Source organism: Amblyraja radiata, chromosome 2, assembly GCF_010909765.2.
Source record: "Amblyraja radiata isolate CabotCenter1 chromosome 2, sAmbRad1.1.pri, whole genome shotgun sequence".
Lineage (NCBI taxonomy): Eukaryota > Metazoa > Chordata > Chondrichthyes > Rajiformes > Rajidae > Amblyraja > Amblyraja radiata.
Genome location: NC_045957.1, coordinates 40,365,905 through 40,388,891, shown reverse-complemented (window position 1 = coordinate 40,388,891; position 22,987 = coordinate 40,365,905). Strand labels below are relative to the sequence as shown.

The 22,987-nt window shown below is 40.7% G+C and overlaps 1 protein-coding gene and 1 long non-coding RNA gene across 5 annotated transcripts in view; one reads left to right on the top strand and one right to left on the bottom strand.

Moving 5' to 3' along the window:
• Positions 1-3,133: 3,133 nt before the first annotated feature.
• Positions 3,134-16,369, bottom strand: LOC116988612. The gene is made up of 3 exons (XR_004416002.1): positions 16,358-16,369; positions 8,586-8,590; positions 3,134-3,408 (listed from the first exon to the last, which is right to left on the bottom strand). It is a non-coding gene; the product is annotated as an uncharacterized LOC116988612 (long non-coding RNA).
• ahr (aryl hydrocarbon receptor) overlaps positions 3,405-22,987 on the top strand; it is a 177,273-nt gene continuing 157,690 nt past the window's right edge. For all 4 annotated transcript variants that reach the window (XM_033045480.1, XM_033045459.1, XM_033045475.1 and 1 more), the window contains exons 1-2: positions 3,405-3,549; positions 20,128-20,315. In XM_033045480.1, coding sequence (XP_032901371.1) covers positions 3,494-3,549; positions 20,128-20,315 — 244 coding nt within the window. In that variant the 5' untranslated portion in view covers positions 3,405-3,493. The remainder of the gene's footprint in view (positions 3,550-20,127; positions 20,316-22,987) is intronic.

Sequence of the window (22,987 nt, the reverse complement as noted above, 5' to 3'; positions counted from 1 at the left end):
ACAGAGTTGCTTATTGGTTATAATCTGAGGAGTATGATGATGCTACTGATTATGATATGCCAATGTACCAGCTGGCAACTGATCTTCTCCATAAAGACTTGGTCTATTGCTAGAAATTGTAATGTATTTACCTATCTGTTACGGACTTACAGCATATAATACAATAATATTAAAGTTCTGATCTTGAGAATATCACATTTATTAAATGTTTTTAAATTTATTTTTATATTTATTTTATTAGAAGCAATTGTACAAAGAGACAATAATCGACATAACAGTTATACCATTTTCGTACTGCTTCAATTTTAACATTTTATAAACTAATAACTAAATCGGAAAAAAAGAAAAAGGAAAAAAGGAAAGAAAGAAGAAAAGAAAAAGAAAAGAATTTCGAGAAAGACACGAAAAAGAAAAAAGAAAAACCCCAGAACTAACGAAGAAGTAAAAGAAGCGGAGATATATCCCACTACCCTTCCATACGCCTGCCCTCCCGACTATAGCATCGGTTTTGAGTTTGTGTTCAACCATTCAATAAAAGGAGACCATATTTTGGAAAATTGATCTGGTTTGTCAGTCAAGACAAGCCTTATTTTTTCTAGATGTAGTGTCTGGGTCATTTCTGTGATCCACATCTTTTTCCAGAATTTATCTTTTTCCAGAATTTAAGTATAAGTTTTTTCGCAGTTATTAAACCATAGTCAAGGAAGAGTCTTTGAGATATCATTAGATTAGGCCAGCCCTCTGACATTCCTAATATTATTAGTTTTGAATCCGGCTCCAATTGAATTTTAAGTGCTTTAGAAATGATATTGAATATTTCCGTCCAGAAGTTTTGTTTTTTTATACACGATACAAAAGAATAAGTTAGGGTGGCTTCTTGAAAATGACATTTATCACAGAGAGGAGAGACAGTTGGGAAGATCTTGTTCCATTTGGTCTTTGAGTAGTATAACCTATGCAATACTTTATATTGGATCAGGGAATGTCTGGCATTTAAAGAACAGTAGTGTATGTCTTATAGGCTTTCCTCCCATATATCTTTCGAAATGGGTAAACCCAGCTCCCATGCTCGCCTATACATCTCAGAGGGTGGAGTGTCAATATTTAGAAGAATGTTATAAATGTAAGATATCAACTTACTTGTATCGGCATGTCTATTCAAACAATCGTCTAATATATCTGGACCCATAAGAGGACAGTCTTGTGTATATGTTTTCACGTAATCTCGGATTTGAAGGTAAAAAATTATTAGCATTCAAGTCATATTTCTCCTGTAGTTCTTGAAAAGAAGAGAGTCCCCTTTTTATAGAGGTCTCCCACAGTATTGATTCCCAGGTTCTTCCATTGAACAAACACCACATCTAAAGTAGACGGTTTCAACGAGGGATTATTTGTAATAGGAAGAAGGAGAGACATATTTCTCAATTTAAGACTGAATTTCAACTGTTTCCAGATACGGGTAGTACTATGTATTTGCACAGTCGAGAGCATGCTGACCGGTTGCATCGTGGCTTGGTTCGGCAACTTGAGCATCCTGGAGAGGAAAAGACTACAAAAAGTAGTAAACACTGCCCAGTCCATCGGCTCTGACCTTCCTTCCATCGAGGGGATTTATCGCAGTCGCTGCCTCAAAAAGGCTGGCAGTATCATCAAAGACCCACACCATACTGGCCACACACTCATCTCCCTGCTACCTTCAGGTGGAAGGTACAGGAGCCTGAAGACTGCAACAACCAGGTTCAGGAATAGCTACTTCCCCACAGCCATCAGGCTATTAAACCTGGCTTGGACAAAACTCTGATTATTAATAACCAATTATCTGTTATTTGCACTTCAAACATTTTATTTATTCATGTGTGTGTATATTTATATTATAGTATATGGACACATTAATCTGTTTTGTAGTAAATGCCTACTATTTTCTGTGTGCTGTAGCAAAGCAAGAATTTCATTGTCCTATCAGGGACACATGACAATAAACTCACTTGAACTTGAACATGTATTATCGGATTTTGCTCATACGTTGACTTATTCAAATGTATTGGATAGGAGGATCGAGCATATACAAAAAGGCAAACAATCTTTCCTCTCCATTTTTAACCAATTTATATGTTGACATGTATCGTCCAACCAGAAAGTTATATTTTTAATATTAGTTGCCCAGTAGTAAAAAAGAAAATTAGGTCGGTCAATAGTCTGTCTCCTGTGATGGAGACGTGAGATCTAGTTTTCCATCTCCTGTGACGGAGACGGTGAGATTCTATGTTTCTATGTTGGAGGCACCCAGGAAGTAATATGTCCCTTTGATAAGAGAAATATTACTATAGTGGCAGATCATACTGATTAGTGAAAGTTAAGCAAACATTCATAGAAAGATGTAAACGGGGTTTGGGTAGCAACAGCGCATATATGGAAAAGGATTGAGGTGATGAGGGGAAAAATAAGCTTTATCAAGTCATCTTTGATTATAAGTTTGCATTTATTCCTAATGTATTACAGGAGTGGTTACATTTAGCAATACTTCTTATTTACAGTTTCTGAATGCATCGTAAATGCTGCGCATTTTTTTTTGTTTCGCAATCAACATTTCACATTGGTTTACAAATCTGACCTTGTCAACAGGCTCCTGGGCGGGTTCTCGGTGATCAGAGGAGCAAAGAGCATATTAGCCGAGAGCGCCGCCAGACCATAGCGTCTTGAGAGGGACGGTCTCAGTGTGAATCGGCTTAGACTCTAGGCCGGGTGGTGGGGAATGGAGGACGAGCGAAGGGTAGCTGGGTGAGAGAGTTACTGGAAGCCTGCGGTGGACTGAGAGACGGCTCCGTTGTGGGCCGGTCGTGCACCGAGCCTCGCCCGGTTCAGGTGAAGCCGCTCTCGCCAACAGTCGGCCGTCAGACAGCAGCAGCGGCAGCGGGCGGGGGCTCCTGCAGCGGCTCCCGGCTTCAGCGGGACGGGACGTGAAAGCTAAACAACCTTTCATGAGACTTCGTTTTGGGGACAAAAAAAGGAACAGCGGTGCAAACGCTCGCAGTCACCCGCAGCCGTCGGGAGCTGCTGCTGTTCCCTCCTCCTCCCCTCCCTCTCGGAACCCAAGAGGCGACCCTCCTTCCCCGGCTCTGGTGCTCCATCGAGCGGCCGCAGACACCTCTGCAACCCCGCCCACTCCCCCGGCTCCGTCTAATAAGGAAGAAGCTAGCTTGTGTGCAAATATACCAGAGCAAGATGATCGTTGGTTGTGTGTGAGTGAGTGGGTGAGAGAGAGAGAGAGCGCAAAACCAAAGTAGAAGTGGAGAATAAGAGCGTTTCCCTCTGTTGGATTAATCTGTGCGCTGGCCCGCCGACTGCCGCGCTGAGCTGGTGAGGAAGGGAGACAAAGACCGACAGAGAAGCGAGCGGCGCTCACTCTCACTCTCACTCACACACAGTGAGCGACCGACCGAGCAAACAGGCGAGACGGTTCCTGCGCCTCTTTTTTTGGAGGTCAACGACGAGTATGAACTCCAGCAGTATCTACGCCAGCCGTAAGCGGCGAAAGCCAGTTCAGAAAAGGTAAGGCAGTGTCACTTCGCTCTTCCTGGAAACTCTCTACCCGCGGGGATCGGCGCCGCCAGGCACACTCGGTGGAGGCAGGACGCCGCTCCTTGCCCCGTCTGCCCGCCTCACAAGCCTCTCCGGGTGCTTCTTCTTTCTTATTTTGCCATCCATGTCATCACTACTTACAAGGTCTACATTCTGATCTCGCTGGATCGTGATTTCCCTCCCCTTTTGCTTATTTAAACTCCATTGTAACTTGTTTTAGTTTCTTTGTAAGCGATTGTATACGCTGTGCTTGACAAAAAAATGAGTTGTTCCGGAATTTTTGCTGCTCTTCATTGTGTCACGGGAGCCAAGAACTATTGTAAACATGCAGGTAAATTCTGTAGGACCCCAGCAATCACCACCACCACGAAATATTAACTGTTTAATGCAATAAACAAAACCTACGATCCGCTTCAGCCGCAGATTTTACTGGAATCGGCTTGCATAACAGAAAGTAAACATTGCACTCTTGAAAACTAATCCCAACCAGACCCAACTAATAACTTGTAGTGTCCGCAGAACAGTTGTCAGTGTATAATCGAGTCTCGGTATTCTTTTTGAATAGAAATATAAAACATATTTATTTTAATACATGAATTCAATCTGAATGTTAAAGCAGCGTGACATTTAACAATGGAATTTAGCAAGTGTAAAGAGTCGTATGTTCCTTCAGTGATTTATACCAGACTAGGTACAGATACTTACAATTTATAAACAAACAGATTTATGCATAACCATTTCTTCGTTACGCTTGTGGAATACATTTTCCCAACGTTCTTCCACAACAGGGAAAAATAGAACAAAGTACAGATGACTTATAATTTACAGAATTCGCATTGTTTTTATTCTGGTGGGGTAAAAGAGGACACAGATACCCATGAAATAATAATTATCACTAATTACCCCTCAAAAAAATGAAATGCATTTTGCAATGATGACTGAAACTACACAAGATTATATTTGTTTAAAATTTGAATTGAAATACATTATTTACAGTATATTCTGCATCTTTGTGTACAAGGTATTTGAATACAACCATTAATCACCTCATTTATAGATCTTATATTTTCCAGGCATGTTTCCTTTATGCCCTTGAGTAGAACTAATTACCAAAAAAAATGAGATGGGAATGTAGCATTTTTGTGTACCTTCGATTTTCCAGCATCTGCAGTTCCTTCTTAAACATGTAATGGGAATGGTTCCGTTTGTATAGTGTACTTCCATGCCTCCACAGATGTGTGCATTTGGCAAGAAACTTATTCTTTAAAAAACTCTTTTTTGTCACTTTTATACTTCTGTGTATGTTTCACTGCATCTATATTGGCAAATAACCGGAAGTCGTACACGTGGGGCTAGACTCGAGACATGTGGCACAAACTGTGACAACAGAGTTACGGAACTTCTGAAACATGGTTAATATTGCATGAACTATTAGACTTTGCTTATTAAGCCACCGAATTAACCCAGAGTTGCAAACTATTCATTATTGTTTGGGGTTTCAAATCAAAATTTACTGCCTCATTTCTGGTCACAATGTATTTCAATTCAAATTTTAAACAAATATATTTGTTTTGCTATTGTCTTTTTGCAATTTAGCTCCCAATGTTTACTTAGCAGAAAGGAGAAACCGAGGAAATAGATTCTGATATATCTGCTCCTCCAGGTAAAAGTAAAAGTAGTCTCAATGTATGATATGCAGACAGACATAAAATGCTGGAATAACAGCATCTCTGGAGAGAAGGAATGGGTGAGGTTTTGGGTCGAGACCCTTCTTCAGTTAGAGTTACGGGAAAGGGAAACAAGAGATATAGAAGTTGATGTAGAACAAATGCATGAAAGATATGCAAATAAAAAGTCTGACATTCATACAGTTGTAATCTGATGTACAAGATAATATTTTTGTAAATGTGGAGTGACGTAGCCATTTAATATTTATTACTTTGAGCTTTTTAATGTCCATCCAAATAGTTAATTATTTGGCTGTCTGCCTATTTTTTTAGAACTTGCATCGTGCTTCTCTGTTAAAGTCACGATGCAAATGCAAGTTACAGCTTTTAGATTTTATATAATTCAATCTCAGTGTAGGTCCACCCGTCAGAATTTAACAGATGCAGAAAAGGCAGTCCATGTGCTTTATATCTGCTAAGTCAGTACAGTTTGATTTATTGGAACAATGCCACCTATGGTAAAGGGCATAATCTGGCAGCTGTACTGAGAAACCTTTATAAGGCTCCCCATTTAACATATGAATCTACTATTGTTGCTAATAATGATGTTGGAAGCAATCCAGCGTGCACCAATACAGATTTCTCTCTTAAAAGTTTTTTTTCAAGACTGCGACCACATGCACACGCACTTTCCATCCATTTAGTGTGGATGTATATAAAATCAAGCTATTTATGCATCTTTTGTGGTGATTGGCAAGGTTGGCTCATGAAGATAAAGGAGGTTATTAGTTCTTCTCATATCTTGAACATTTTTGTTAGTTCTGCAAAATTCAAAACTTTCTGGATTCTACTGCAATGACTCATTTCTTACAAAAAATGTTGTTTACATTATAAAGTTGTGGAGTTAGACGCTTGCTTCAAGCTCAGAAGAAATTTTAAATTCAGAAATTGGTGCCTTCTGATATTTGGATCAATTTTATTTCTTCACAAATATTCTGTAAAATAATTTGAGAAATCTTTAAATATAATTGTAAGGGACATTCATCTATATAACCCTTAAATGTAGAAGATTGCATTTGCTTTAGCAACAATATCATGATTACCAAATGAAAAATGTGATATTCTGCCTGAAGGTCTCCATTCAACTTCATTTTGTTCTTCTCCTTGCTTGCGATGTCACCTGACCATGTTACACTTGCATTTAACAATTTCACAATTTTTGCTCAAATTTGAATGCAGCTCATTTACAGGGTAAATAAATTCTGTGGGGATAAATACGTCAATTTGAGTCCACTTAAGTGTATTGTCATATATACTGTGCAGTGAAGTACAGATACAATGGAAATTTAGCTTGCACACAGGAAGCGGCCGTTCCAGGTGGCCCAGCCGCCGAGAGGACTCTCCCGACGCCGGGGCAACAGCACCCGGTGAGAACGGCCAGGAACATCGGGCCTCCGTAGAGGCAATTGCGGTGGCCTCAATAGGCCTGACTTTGGGGTGAACTGGGGGTTGGGGACTGGACATTGTGCCTTCCCCCACAGTGCTATCCATTGTGGTGGGATGATTTTTTTTTTGTCTAATGTAATCCTGTAAGTCTGTGTCCAAGATGGCTGCCGTGAAGGGAGAGTGTACGCTGGCGCGCTTTAGCTGCCGCGACTCTCTCTTCACATTGTGTTTTTGATTTTCTGTTTTGGATTGAATTCTGTTTTTAATTTGTGTCTCTGTGATGTCTTTATTATTTATTTTATTCTGATTATATGTTTTTATTCCTATTAATCTATGTAAGGTGTCCTTGAGATGCCTGAAAGGCGCCCAACAAATAAAATTTATTATTATTATTATTATAGATTCAGATAACACACAAAATCATAAGTTGTGCATAAATTGTACGGGTTTGGGTTGTGCATGTGATTTCCAGAACCTGATGGTTGTAGGAAAGTAGCTGTTCCTGAAATTGGTAGTGTGGGACTTCAGGTATCTGGACCTCCTGCCCAAAAGTGTCAGTGAGAATAGGGTGTGTTCTTGATGGTGGGAATCCTTGATGATAGATGTCACCTTCTTGAGGTTGCGTCACGTGTAGATGACTTCAATGATGGGGAAAGATGTGCCGAAGATGGACTGGGCTGAGCTCACCACTCTCTGTAGCCTCCATTGAATTGTCATGGAGTCGTAAAGATATATATAGCGTGGAACGGGCCCTTCGGCCGAACTTGCCCACACCGGCCAACAATACTGCCAACAATGATTCGTTGATAATGAAGTTTTGCCATCCACAATAAAACGTTTGCAGCAGTTAATATGAATATTCCACAAATTCTGCTTGGCACAGGAATATATACATTTGCTAAAGGGCAGCCAGGTCCTTACAAGAAATGATGACCTCAGGTAAATAGAATTGTTGAGCAAATGTTGGTACAGTGAGTTCCATCCTTGCCTTTGGTGCTGCCTCTGTGGAATTTGCATCATCTTTCTGTGACTTTATAGGTTTCTTTCCAATAATCGAGTTCCTTTCTCTATCCCAAAGACGAGTGGGTTGGAACGCCACTGTAAATTAGAATTAATGTGTAGATGAGTGATAGAATCTAGGGAGATTTGATGGGGAGAATGTGTTGGCCAAGTGGAAAAGGATATTTGTAGTCAGTGCCGCGTCGTGAGGTTATCCACTTTCGTAGCAAAAACAGGAAGGCAGATTACTATGTAAATGGCGTCAAGTTGGGAAAAGGGGAAGTACAACGGGATCTGGGGGTCCTTGTACATCAGTCTATGAAAGTAAGCAGTCAAGTGAGTCAGTGAGAGTAAGCAGAGGTTGGGCGATCGTTTCGCCGAGCACCTCCGCTCGGTCCGCAAGAACCTACCTGACCTCAGCACTCAGCACTTCAACTCCCCCTCCCATTCCCAATCCGACCTCTCTGTCCTGGGTCTCCTCCATTGCCAGAGTGAGCAACACCGGAAATTGGAGGAACAGCACCTCATATTCCGCTTGGGAAGCCTGCATCCGGCGGGCATGAACATTGAATTCTCCCAATTTTGTTAGCCCTTGCTGTCTCCTCCCCTTCCTTAGCCCTCGAGCTGTCTCCTCCCATCCCCCAGCCCTCGGGCTCCTCCTCCTCCCTTTTTCCTTCCTTCTCCCCACCACCCCCTATCAGTCTGAAGAAGGGTTTCGGCCCGAAACGTTACCTATCTCCTTCGCTCCATAGATGCTGCTGCACCCGCTGAGTTTCTCCAGCATTTTTGTGTACCTATGAAAGTAAGCATGCAGGTACAGCAGGCAATGAAGAAAGCGAATGGTATGTTAGCCTTTATAACAAGAGGAATCAAATATAAGAGCCCAAGTGAGACCACACCTGGAGTATTGTGTGCAGTTTTGGTCCCCTCATTTGAGGAAGGACATTCTTGCTATTAAGGGAGTGCAGTGTAGGTTTACAAGGTTAATTCCCGGGATGGCGGGACTGTCCTATGCTGAGAGAATGGAGTGGCTGGGCTTGTACACTCTGGAGTTTAGAAGGATGAGAGGGATCTCATTGAAACATATAAGATTGTTAAGGGTTTGGACACGCTAGAGGCAGGAAACATGTTCCTGATGTTGTGGGAGTCCAGAACCAGGGGCCATAGTTTAAGAATAAAGAGTAAGCCATTTAGAACGGAGACGAGGAAACACTTTTTCTCACAGAGAGTGGTGAGTCTGTGAAATTCTCTGCCTCAGGGGGCGGTGGAGGCAGATTCTCTGGATGCTTTCAAGAGAGAGCTAGATAGGGCTCTTAAAAATAGGAGTCAGGGGATATGGGGAGACGGCAGGAACGGGGTACTGATTAGGGATGATCAGTCATGATCACATTGAATGGCGGTGCTGGCTCGAAGGGCCGAATGGCCTACTCCTGCACCTATTGTCTATTGATGATGGGCTGTCGTGCATGTTTCTGGACTATCAAATAAAACTGCTTTGAGGGAAAACAAACTGTTGCATGGTTGTACCTATTTATTAATATATATTTTTTTATAAACCTCCCAAGGAAAACATCCCAAGGTGGAAACCAAATGTAAAGGCTGCTGTTCATGGTGCAATAAGCTGGGCAAGAGGGTGTAATTTGCAGGAATATTTTTTAAGTGGGAGAGAGGAGTAACATGTCAGAAAATTAGTCGAGCATCTGAAGACTCTGACACATAGCTCTGAGTGAAGTAGGGGTGGGGGAGTAGGGTGGTGGTGAGGACGATGCAAGGACAGAGGGCAGATTTGTAGAGAGAAATGTAATGAAGTTTGAGGAAATGAAGTGGAGGCAAGTGGGATCTTAAATTGATGCAAGTTATATTCATCACAGTGAGAGTTAACATTGTTCAATATGGACAAGAGTCAGTACACAGGATTGAATTGGAGATGGGATGTAATCAATTGATTTTGTCTGAGGTGAAGTTTATTGAGGTGCGTTTCGGGTGAACAATGATAAATTTACGTGTGATGGTGAGAAAAGTGTGGAGGGTTGCAGCAAGTGTGAAGGACAATACATCATTTAATTGAAGAAGTAGGGCAGTACAGCGCCAGAGACCAGGGTTTGATCCTGACTACGTGTGCTGGCCGTATGAAGTTTGTACCTTCTCCCTGTGATCGCATGGGGTATCTCCGGTTTCCTCCCATGCTCCAAAGACGTACAGATTTATAGGTTAATTGGCTTGGTATGAGTGTAAATTGTTCCTAATGTGTGTAGGATAGTGTTAATGTGCGGGGGCTGGTGCGGATTCGGTGCGCCGGAGGGGCCTGTTTCCGTGCTGTATCTCTAAACTAAACTAAACTAAAATAAGAAGGTAGACAAAAATGCTGGAGAAACTCAGCGGGTGAGGCAGCATCTATGGAGAGAAGGAATAGGCGACGTTTCGGGTCGAGGCCTTTCTTCAGACTGATTATGATGATGCAGTTGCAGTTTATACATTTGGCCGAGTTTATGGAGCAGAAATGAAAAAAATAGTTTTGCATCTATTATGTTGGGTGGACAGAAAGCACCCATATCAATATTTGGACTTCAATACCGAGGAAAACGTTGCCTGGTCACTATATCATTTTTGTGTTTCACCAATATTGCTGTCACCAATAATTCCACAAGAATTTCAAAAATAAAAATAATGAGAAGATAATACAAAGATGATAAAAGCAATTTTAAAGGAGAGAAGTAATAGTGCTGACCAAAGATAATTATGAACATTAGCAACCACGACTGTGTGCCTTGATATAGTGCTTTTAAGATAGTAAAATGACCAAGGAATCTCACATGTGTATAATTGGAATTGAGGTATATAGGGAGTGAATAACACATGATCTACTTAGCCAAAGAGAGAAATTTTAAATGTCATAGAAAATGTTTTACTTAATCACCATTCCTTGAAACATTTGTGAAGAGGCAAGAGAGTGTGAGTAGATAATGAAGCAATAATTTATCTAAGATAGACACAAAAAGCTGGAGTAACTCAGCGGGTCAGACAGCATCTCTGTAGATAAGGAATAGGTGATGCTTCGGGTCGAGACCGGGAAGAAGGTCTGAAGAAGGCTCTCGACCCGAAACGTCACCTATTCCTTTTCTCCAGAGATGAGGTTGCCCCAGGAACAGCTGGAGAAGAGGTGTCCAGACAGAAATGTCTGAGAGTGGGCTCAACTGGGGTGATCTAAAAAAAACTACAAACAACCGAGTGAGGTGGAGGACATTTGTCAATGGCCTATGCTCCCTAGAGGAGCAAAGGGCTTAAGAAGCAGAAGTAGATGCTGTCCGACCCGCTGAGTTACTCCAGTCTCAATGTGTATATCTTTGGTTTCAATCAGCATCTGCAGTTCCATCCTACACAGTAATTTATCTAGATTGTCATAAGCCCTACAATAAGCTTCCCCTTAATGATTGTCATAGAATGTGCAGTTAGAGGTGCAGTGATATAATGGACTATTTGCTTACACTGAGTCTAAAAGCAAAAACTGAGACTAAGATATGACATTAACAATGATGGAGATGGGCAGTGACGTTCCATGAGGATTAATGCTGAGATTAATTGGGCAACCGGAAGTAATATGGTTGTATGGAAGGAGAGAATTAAAATTTAAAGGGAAATGCACTAGTAGCAAATTAAATTATTTTTTAAATTTGCGAGGCTACTAAGTGGGAGGAATAACCATGACTGAGGAAGAGCAAAACAAATGTAAAACATCTTACATAAAGTTGCAGAATGGGCAAATAGTTGGCAGGAATTACCAATATTGTTGAAGGTAGAGAGAGAATGGTAATTTGAAAAGATAGATTTAATTTCAATGACTGAATTACTTGGAATTTCCAATTTTCATTGCCATAGAAGAACATTGCGGAGTGCAAATATATCAATTGATAACACCAAAACAACAGGCCATTAAGTTCATCAAGAGACCGACCCAAGCACTTTGGTTTATTTCTAAAGAGATAGAATTGATAAATAGGGTCGTTTTGTTGAATCACTATTGAATTTGTTAGTTGGAGCAATTAGTTAATGATATAACTGTAAAGGAAAATGAAAAATGTGGTGAGTGTTTTAAATTTGAGACTATTGTTGGATTAGATCCAATGTTTGTCAGTGAAGTTGAATGGCAATTTGATATGTTGGATATGGACAAGGATATAAATACATGTATTCAAATTATGTCATGAATTGTGGAATGTTGAGCAGAACAGTGATTTATTTCCTGGGAGGCTTTGGAGAGGGTCCTGAGGAGGTTTACAAGAATGATCCCAGGAATGAGTAGGTTAATCTATGATGAGCGTTTGTCTGCACTGGGCCTGTACTCGCTGGAGTTTAGAAGAATGATGGGGGGGCCCTCATTGAAACATACAGAATAGTGAAAGGCTTGGATGAAGTGGATGATGTTTCCACTGGTGGGAGAGTCTGGGACTAGAGTTCATAGCCTTAGAATTAAAATACATTCTTTTAGGAAGGAGATGAGGAGAAATGTCTTTAGTCAGAGGGTGGTGAATCTGTGGAATTTTTTGCCACCGAATGCTGTGGAGGCCAAGTCAGTGTATATGTTTTAAGGCAGAGATAGATAGATTCGTGATAAGTATGGGTGTCAGAGGTTATGGGGAGAAGGCAGGAGAATGGGGTTAGGAGGGAGAGTTCGATGAGCCATGATTGAATAGCGGAGTGGACGATGGGCCGAATGGCCTAATTCTACTCCTATTCCTTATGACCTTCTGAGGCGATGATGTGGGAAGGAGGATGGGGAATTGAACTGCTGAGAGTGAGCGTTGTTAATGGTGGTAAGGAATGGAGTAATGTAACTTGAGCAGACCTGCTAAATAGTGAGAAGCTTGCTGGGACTTTCAGGTCTTGGAGGCTGCAAAATAAAGGTGGTGTGAAAAGCTAATCGTAATGTTAAGTGGAGATAAGAAAAAAGACGGAGTGGTCAAAAAGAATGTGGCACTTTGAATATATTGCAGGAACCAATCGTTAATAGATGGACTTGTCAGGGAAGGTTAGGATTGTGATTAATAATGGTTATTGTAGATAATAATGGTTACTATTTCCCAAGCGAATATTCTGGTACAGCACTTTCTCTTTTGCCAAATTTAGGTGGTGTAAATGCAGAGATTAATTTTTAATCCTCATTTGTGTGATTTATGCATTTTCATCTTCAGTGAGCTTTGCAACCTGCATAGGAGCCCACAGCTAACATCCCCTTCACTCCCAAACCTAACCTGGTCCAGATAGGCTGATATATCGCAGGGCAACCAATGGTGTGCTTAAAACACCCTGCTCTCAAAACATCCTGAAACTTTGATAGCCAGGTCCCAGTTATGCTGGTTAACCTGGAAAAGTTTGGATATCTCAATCTCTCCGATGCACAAAAACATTTAAAAACTATTTGAAAATAGTGGATTTTTATTTAAGGAAAATAAATTACTAAAAGTTCTTAAAACCTGCACATGTAAGTAATTATATCAAGTCAAGTTGAATTTATATCACCGTGATGTACAATGAAAACCAGTCTTCACTAAGCGAGCGCCCTGACGGAACATTGAAGATGCCAAGAAATTCCAATATATTCCAACCCTTTGGCTGGAGCATTAAAAAATAATTGAATGTGGAAAAAAAATAATTGTAATGTTATTTAGATAAACTGCTGATTAGGCACGTTTATTCATTCATCAGTTTGTACTTTATAACTATGTTTTAATATTTTATCTTATTTTATATAATTATCTGTGTTTATACTTCTTTAGTCTGCTCTGCAGCGGTGTTTTACATATTGTAGTTGTTTCTAATTACTTATTATCTGGACTCAAAAGATGGTTACCAGCCTATTAGAAGATTGTCTATTAAAATTTAACTTGGCCATGCCACAAAAGTGACAGTCAAAACTATGAGAGATTTGCTATCTGCAAGTAAAACGAGTCCAATTTTGTTTTGGAGTCCTTTGCTTTTTAAGAGCTCTGTTAACAGTTCTACATGCCAATGGTGAAGTGAAGCGAAACTGTTTAAACCGTGGTGTTGTCTTTGCTAGGAAAGTTCTCCCCACATTCAAAATGCAAATACCATTATGGTTAGTTGTGGTTAGAAATGTGTGTTTTAACAAACCATTATACACTGCTTTTTGTTTCCATATAAAGCATGTCATCACTATACTTCAAGAATCATTCCATTCTTAGAAATGCTTTTTGATGATATTCTCCTTTTTCAAAAAATGATCTCAGTATATATCCAGTGGCATCACTCATAAACCTGTTATTACGTGCGTGTGCGTGTTCCGCTGTTAGCCCTTCTCATATATGTATTGCTTTACTTTCTCATGATTTCTAATATTTCCACAGGTGGGTGTTGGTAGATGGAGTGATAATGAGTATTCAGGTTTCATTTTCCACGATCCTTCTATAGGCTTTTCAGGTTTGTTTTCCTCTTTATGCTGGTCTTTAACCCACATTGCTCCTTCTTTATGTTCCTTCCTCACACCACAATGTTTGCTCTCCTGCCCCACCTACCGCTTACAGTCCCTGTCCTCTATTTTCCTCCTCTATTTTCTTTAGCCATCCTTATCCCTCACCTGACAGTTGTAAGAAAGTAATTGTTCCTGAAACTGCTGTCTGTGACTTCAAGCGCCCACAATTCCTGCCTGATGGTAGCAGTGTGAGGAGGGTATGGCCTGGATAATTGGCATCCATGGCGATGGATTCCAACCACCTAGTGGCAGCAACTTGTGTAGATACTTTTGCCAGTGGAGGGATGTGCCATGGTGGAATGTGCTGCATTCTCTTCCATTCCTGTTCATTGGAATTGCTGTACCAGGTCATGATGCAACCAGTCAGGATACATTTTTCAGTGCATTTTTTGAAGGTTGTTCGAATATTTGGTAATGTACTGAATCTCTTTAAGCAAGAATTTCATTGTCCGATCTGGGACACATGACAATAAACTCTCTTGACGACTTGAGAAAGTACTGGCATCAGCACACCTTCATGATTCCATCTATGTGCTGGGCCTAAGACAGGTCGTCCACGATTCCAAAGCCCAGAAATTTGAAGCATTCTCTCCACCACTAACCCGTCAATGAAGAGTGGTTACCTGGTTTCTCCATTCTGAAATCAATGATTAGCTGACAAATGCCGCCTCTCAACAAGACCTAGATCTGCCAGACGTAACATCCACTGCAGGGTAAATTTGGGATCTATGCCCAGATCTTGCTGGTAATTAAGGAGGCAAATGTCAGCAGATTGGAGGCATTTACCAATGAAATGCATGCTGGCATGATAAAATTCACTGTAACATTGTGATACAAATACCACAACTTTAGTACTCGCAGCACTAGTTGCGTAGATGAATGGGTGGGGTTTATATGCCTGTAATCCCGGTGCAGTGAAAGGTAGAGTTGTACTTGAGGCTTGTAGAATGTGAGTAGCGATCATTTTGCTGGTTGTTAATTACTAAAGGATGGAGCTAATAATTTATTTGAAGCAAACATAAAGCAGTTGTTATGCCTTTTTAATGGTACAAATGTTAATTAAGTCACTAGTTTTGTAAGATATCGAAGTGTATAATTCCATATTAAATTCTGAATAATAACCTCCGTTGCATAATGTAAGATGCTAACAAAGCTCTAGAAAAGTGCAACAAGAATGGTTCCCAGGATGAGAGTCCACATTTACAGGGGTAAATTAGTGCCTTGGAGAGTTTTCTGGAGAAAAGGCTGAGGGGAGATTTAATATAATTATGGTAGGACGTTAGGATATTGGATGATGGAAAGCTGTTCCCACTAGCAAGGGATCAAGGATGGTGGTCGCAGTCTTCATAAAGAGAAATGAGAAAAAAAGTTTGTTCACACATCGTATGTTTGGAATCTGGAATGCGCTGCCTCCTGATGCAGTGAAGGCAGGTTCTACCATTTCCTTTGTGTTTGGATTAATTTACAGTGAGGAAAACGTGACTGGGCTGTGGAGCAGTAACCTGGGAGAAGGATCAGTGAGTTCCTCTTGTCCAGAGCTAGCTTTGACATGATGGGCAGAATAGACTTTTCTGCTGTAATCATCTTGTAACTCTAAGATGGAACCTCGTTGCTTTCATACAATGGTGAAGGATGCCCATGACAATTCAGCTGCATGCACATTACTTTCTTTAAATGTATCCGTTTATGTTCTTTCCCTCCATTTGATTTTGGTTGAAGGTATTTTCCTTACTTATTGCCAAGGTGCCTGTGTGAGGACATAGATACATAGATAATAGGTGCAGGAGTAGTCCATTCGGCCCTTCGAGCCTGCACCACCATTCAATGTGATCATGGCTGATCATCCACAATCAGTACCCCGTTCCTTCTCCCCATACCCCTTGATTCCATTAGCCCTGAGAGCTCTATCTAACTCTCTTTTGAATGCATCCAGTGAATCGACCTCCACTGCCTTCTGAGGCAGAGAATTCCACAAATTCACAACTCTGTGTAAACATTTTTTTCCCTCATCTCAGTTCTACATGGCCCACCCCTTATTCTTAAACTGTGGCCCCTGGTTCTGGACTCCCCCACATTGGGAACATTTTTTTGTGCATCTAGAGTGTCCAATCCCTTAATTTTATATGTTTCTATAAGATATCCAAACACTGACGGGGTACAAGGCAAGGCAGCAGGTAACTGACACGGACACTTCTCTCCCAGATGAACTGAACAACTTCTTTGCACGTTTTGATGCAGCAAACACCACACCCAAGGGGAGAGCCAGCCCCTGCTTACAAACCGACCAGCCAGTCCTGACCATAGACTCAATGGACACACGGAGAATCCTGTCTAAGGTCAACCCGTGGAAAGCAGTCGGACTCGACAACATCCCAGGACGTGTGCTCAAGGAATGTGCTGAGGAGTTAGCAGATGTGCTAACAGACATCTTTAACATCTCCCTTAGTCAAGCCATTGTCCCCACATGCCTCAAAACTTCCACGATAATCCCCATAGCGAAGAAACCAATGGTTGCCTGCCTAAATGACTACCGCCCTGTCGCCCTGACCCCAATAATAATAAAGTGTTTTGAACGCCTGGTGAAACCCCACATTACTGCCAGCCTCCCCTCATCGTTAGGCCCCCTCCAGTTTGCCTATCGCCCCAACCGTTCTACAGAGGATGCCATCTCTACCACGCTGCACACAGTACTCACGCATCTGGAAAACAAAAACACATACGCCAGAATCCTGTACATTGACTTCAGCTCAGCGTTTAACACCATCATCCCACAGAGACTTGTGGAGAAACTAACTCTGCTGGGCCTCAACACCACGCTGTGTCACTGGATCTTGGACTTTCTGACAGAGAGACCGCAGTCAGTCCGTGTTGGCAAGAACACTTCAGGCTCGATCACGCTGAGCACCGGCTCCCCTCAAGGCTGTGTGCTCAGCCCGCTGTTGTTCACATTGCTCACACATGACTGTGCTGCCAGATTCAGGGACAATAAGATCATAAAATTTGCGGATGACACAACAGTGGTGGGACTCATCAGCGGAGATGACAAATCAATGTACAGGGAGGAAGTAAAACAACTAGTGGACTGGTGTGGCAAAAATAATCTAGAATTAAATGTCGACAAAACGAAGGAGATGGTTGTCGACTTCAGGAGGGCGCAGCCAAAGCATACACCCCTCAACATCAGTGGCACTACAGTGGAGGGAGTGGAGTGCATAAAGTTCCTCGGTGTGCAAATTACAGACAGCCTCACCTGGTCCAGGAACACCACTGGGACCGTCAAATGGGCCCATCAGCGACTGCACTTCCTGAGGAAACTAAAACAGGCCTCACTCCCCACCAACATCCTCAGGACTTTCTACAGGGGTACGGTGGAGTCTGTACTCACGTACTGCATAAATACGTGGTACTCCACCTGCAACTGCTCGGACAGGAACGCTCTGCAGAGGGTAGTGAGGGGAGCAGAGAGGATCATTGGCGTCTCCCTACCCTCGGTACAAGAACTGTTCCAGAGCCGCTGTCTGAAAAAAGCTCAGAGAATTGCTAAGGACAAACTGCACCCCCTCCACATGCACCTGGATCTCCTGCCATCAGGCAAGAGATATCGAAGCATCAAAGCCCGGACTACAAGACTGCTAAACACCTTCCTACCACAGGCTGTGAGGGTGCTAAACAGTCACTCTGTACTCACAGTCACTTGATTCTGCGGCTGGCACGGCCACTTTAATAACTGGCACTGGCCACTCAAATCAGCTGCCCCGGACATTTTTATGATTGGTTTATTGTATTTTAACGTTGTGTTTTACCTGCTTTTAACTATTTATACTGTTCCATCAGGGACTGGATTGTTTTTAGTGTTATTGTGTGTGAAATGTTTTAAATTTCATGTGCGATGCTCCGCTATTTCCTGGGAAACGTCTTTTCATTTTGCACTGTACAACTGTTGCTTGCAAGATGACAATAAAGGTTGATTGATTGATTGATTGATATCCTCTCATCCTTCTAATTTCCCGAGAATACAAGCCCAGTCACTCCATTCTTTCATCATATGACAGTCCCACCATCAGAGAAGTGTATATATCAGAATTGTTCACTGGCAGCCAATGTGCTTGGCACCGTGCAGCTGGTATAAGCAGCTGGAGGATAAAGCAATGTGTATTGGTTTCTGTAGGGACTGGGGAGTTAGCTAATTTAGTTTATATTCTGATTGTGTATCCAAATTGGCAGTGGAGGTGAAAGAGATGTCAATTTGTTGAACATTATTTGGCTCTTTTGGCAACTGTAATTAATTATTTTGAATCCATCTATTCAATTTGGAGCACGAGAACAGGAAATAGAATCATGAGTTGGCTATTTCACTCCTTCTGCCATTCATTGAGATCAAGGCTGTCGTTAACATCTGCACCATTTCCCTGCAGAAAATCCATGTCCCTTTATTCCCGTAATGTCCAAAAATCTGTTGATCATTGGCTTCAGTATACTGGGCGACTGAGTCTCTTGTGCACAGATTTGTGAAAATTTACCGGTATCAATGTGAAGAAATTATTTTTTGTCTCAGTTCAGAATGGCCATATTATTATTTTAAGTCTTCCACTCCTAGTTTTGGATACAGCCACATGAGCATCATCTCTGCATCTAACTAGTTAAGCTGACCATTTGTTGCTATCTCTCTATATTGCCTCTTAAACATGGAGACCAGCTCTTTACCCCATATTCAGAGTATAGCTTGCCAGAGCCCCTTATAATTACAGTTGATGCCTTCACTCTCATTCTTAAGTTCTTCTCCAATAAATAAACTAAAGTACCATTTGCCTTCCTCACCCGAACATGAATATTTAGTTTATTTTAAAGATGACAGTGCGGAAACACAGCCGTAACGCGCTAAAACCTCACCTATCCATGTTCTCCAGAGGTTGTGCCTGACCCACTGAGTTACTCCAACACTGTGTCCTTTTATATATTAAACAGCAACTGCAGTTATTTGTTTCTACTACTTGTACAATGATAATACCTTGCTCAGTTATAGCAGACAATTGTCAATAACGGACACCATCCCCCCCCCCCCCCCCCCCCCCCCCAGTCCGTTATAACGAGATTTACTGTAGATTGCGAACGCGTTTGTAGATATGTTTCTCATTTACCCTGTCTCATCTGTTTATTGATCCTTTGTTGCTGAATTTTGAAACTTTCCCAATTTTAAAAATGATTTTTTTGGACAATTTGTTTGAGAATTTTTCTAAATCTCTTCCTTAGATCTTCTATAACCTTTAAGTTGTTAGCCATCTGGGATACCCTTTTTGGATTTTTATGCCTTTAAAAGGATATATACTGTATACTACTAAGTTGCAATTCTGTAAATGACATTATTTATTTATTGTCATACCTTTTAATTTAATTTTCCAATCTTCCATACCTAACACGTATCTCATACTTTCATATTTTACTTTATTTACAAATGAGATCTTGTTTTGGTTTGAATGAAATCGCTTTTGTTTCTTAAAATAACATTTTCTACTTTCAATAGGGCGTGAGAAAAAAGTTAAACTTAAACAACGACAATGACATTTTTAAGAAAAAAACTTCACCCATATCCCTCCTCTTCAAATTTCATTGTCAGCATTCTTAACTAACTGCAGTGTTTGTAACAATTGTTGAAAGAAAAAGAATTGGGTTTCTAAATTAATGACATTTATGACACTTGACAAGCTTGTAAAATGTCACTTCTCATTTGCAGCTGAAATGCGAAGAAATGAGGAGTGTGCATGATTATATTTAAGAATGCTCATGAGTAAATTGTCATTGAGTTTTGTTTATTTTGCCTGTGATGATACTTCGTATGCTATTAAATTTCAAAATTGGCACTGCCGGAAAATGCTCTGTGATGCTCTAAAATTTATGACTGGAGAATAAAAATTCATATTAATGCAATGGTATTTTTGTTTTACTTTTAAGTGCAAAATCCCTGGCATCTGAAGGAGCAAAGTCGAATCCATCCAAAAGACATCGGGACCGATTGAATGCAGAGTTAGAACGTCTAGCCAACCTCCTGCCTTTCCCACAGGATATTGTATCCAGATTGGACAAACTATCAGTTCTCCGTCTCAGTGTCAGTTACCTCAGAGCTAAAAGTTTCTTTAATGGTAAGACCACCTGATGACATACTTTTCATGTTCTTGCTGTTAACAAAAAGGAAAATACTCTTGTGAATAACAGGATACAAAAAAGGGGTGTGTAATTCCTGCGGAAAACAAAATTTAAATGTTATCACATGATCTTTAACTCTGGTGGACTGAAAGGGAAGCTTTCTTTTGCTGTGAAAACAGATTTCCTTAAATCCAACAATACTGCCGATAAAACTAGAAAGGTTTTAAACAGTGTTTTACAATATGAACAGAATACGAATGTAATTGCTCTTTGTCAGCTAATTTTACCCTTGTTAAACAAAAGATCAGATTGAAAACTCGAAACATATCCAGATTGTTTTGGTTTTGTGCAACAGATGCTTTTCAGGTATTTATTCAGGAATTCATCCAATAGAAGTACAATATTATTGCACTTTTTGGAGCTAATTTATAGCAGAGGGGATCATTTCAATTGGCTAAGTACAAAGCAGCTAAATTACAACATCACTAATGAATTTCAAATATGCTTTATTATAAGATTGCAGTGTGGAACTTTCGTGATATGTAAGAATATGAAGTTAAGAAGTACATGGCAGGAAGCAGCTTCCTGAGTCAGGAAGTCATGTTACGGTGTTATAAGATTGGTAGATTTGGTAGACATGCCTTTGGAGTACTGTGTGTAGTTGTTGTTGCCGCATTGTGGAAAAGATGTGGCAGGGGTGGAGAGGTTTACCAGGCTGCTGCCTGGATTTGAGGACATTAGCTATAAGGAGACGTTGGCCAAACTTTGCTTTCTCTGGAACACCCAACGGAAGTTAATAAAATTATGAGAAGCATAGGTCTTTTTTTCCCCAGGGTGGAAATGTCACATAGCTTCAAGTTCAGAGCGTGAAGGTTTAAAGTAGAAGAGGGAAGCAATTTATTTTTGCATGGAGAATGATCTGTGTCTGGAACATGCTGCTCGGAATGATGATGAAAGCAAATAAGATAGTGACACTTAAGAAGCATTTAGATAGGCACATGAATATGCAAGGTATGGAGGGATATGGATCGGGTGCAGGCCAATGGCGTTAGTTTAATTTGGCAGCGTGTTCGGTGTAGACAATGTAGGCCAAACGGCCGATTCCTGTGCCATACTATGTTCTATTGTAAATTATAACTTTCCACAAAGTGGGGCATCATATGATTTCACTGCATGTACTGAAGTTAGATTTGGCACCTTCAAATTATAGAGAATGATTTATTACTGTACTACAAATATGCATTTATTCTGGCGTTAATATTTCTTGCAGTTTTTCTCAGCAATGTTATAATGCTCTATTATGCAGGGATCATGGTTGCTTTCTGAATTGCTACTGATGTGCAGAGTAACACTTGAATTACTTGCAAGGCTTGTTTGTCTTCATGAAGGTCATTAGGTTGGCATGAAGAGATCTCGCTCGACTGCGATGAGTAATCAGCCAACCTAGCTAGCTGGTTAAAAAGATTTTTTCAGAAAAAACGAATGATGTGTTGTCTTGTGGAAAAGTTGCTGTTGTCTCTTGTTGCATGTATATACTGGAGCTTGATGAGGTGGGTTGGGATAATGCGTTTCCGTAGCCAAGATTATTCAAAGATTTGTGTGTGCAGTGGATTATTCAGTAACTGATGCAAATCTTATGAATTGTAAATGCTTTCTGATGCCCTGTTGCAACAATAATAATTTATTTCAAATAACCCCTTTAATATAGCAACAACCAAAGTTAATACAGCAATGCATCCATAGACCTTTCATTGGAGCAATATTCAACAAATATGACAACAAGCTACTATTGGACCTTGAGGTTAATGACTCATTAGGAGGCAGTGACCATAACATAGTCAGGTTTAATCTACAATTGGAGAGGGAGAAGGGTAGATCGGAGGTGTCAGTGTTGCAGTTGAATAAAGAGGACTATGGGGCCATGAGGGAGGAGCTGGCCAAAATTGACTAGAAAGATACACTAGCAGGGATGACAGTGGAACATAAATGGCAGGCATTTCCAGGAATAATACAGAAGGTGCAGGATCAGTTCATTCCTAGGAGGAAGAAAGATTCCAAGGGGAGAAAGGGACAACCATGGCTGACAAGGGACGTCAGGGACAGTATAAAAATTAAAGCTAAGAAGTACAATGTAGCAAAGATGAGCGGGAAGCAAGAGGATTGGGTAATGTTTAAAGAACAACAGAAGATAACCAAAAAGACAATATGGGGAGTAAAGATGAGGTACGAAGGTAAGCTAGCCAAGAATATAAAGCAGGATAGTAAAAGCTTCTTTAGGTTAACTTTGATGAGATGCAAAATGATTTAAAAGGAGTGAACTGGGACATTTTGTTTTATGGGAAGGATGTAGAAGAGAAATGGAGGACATTTAAAGGGGACATTTTAAGAGTACAGAATCTTTATGTTCCTGTTCGGTTGAAAGGAAACAGTAAAAATTGGAAAGAGCCATGGTTTTCAAGGGAAATTGGTTCAGAAAAAGAGAGAGATCTACAATTATTATAGGCAGCATGGAGTAAATGAGGTGCTTGAGGAGTATAAAGAATGAAAAAAGAATCTTAAGAAAGAAATTAGAAAAGCTAAAAGAAGATATGAGGTTGCTTTGGCAAGTAAGGTGAAAGTAAATCCAAAGGGTTTCTACAGCTATATTAATAGCAAAAGGATAACGAGG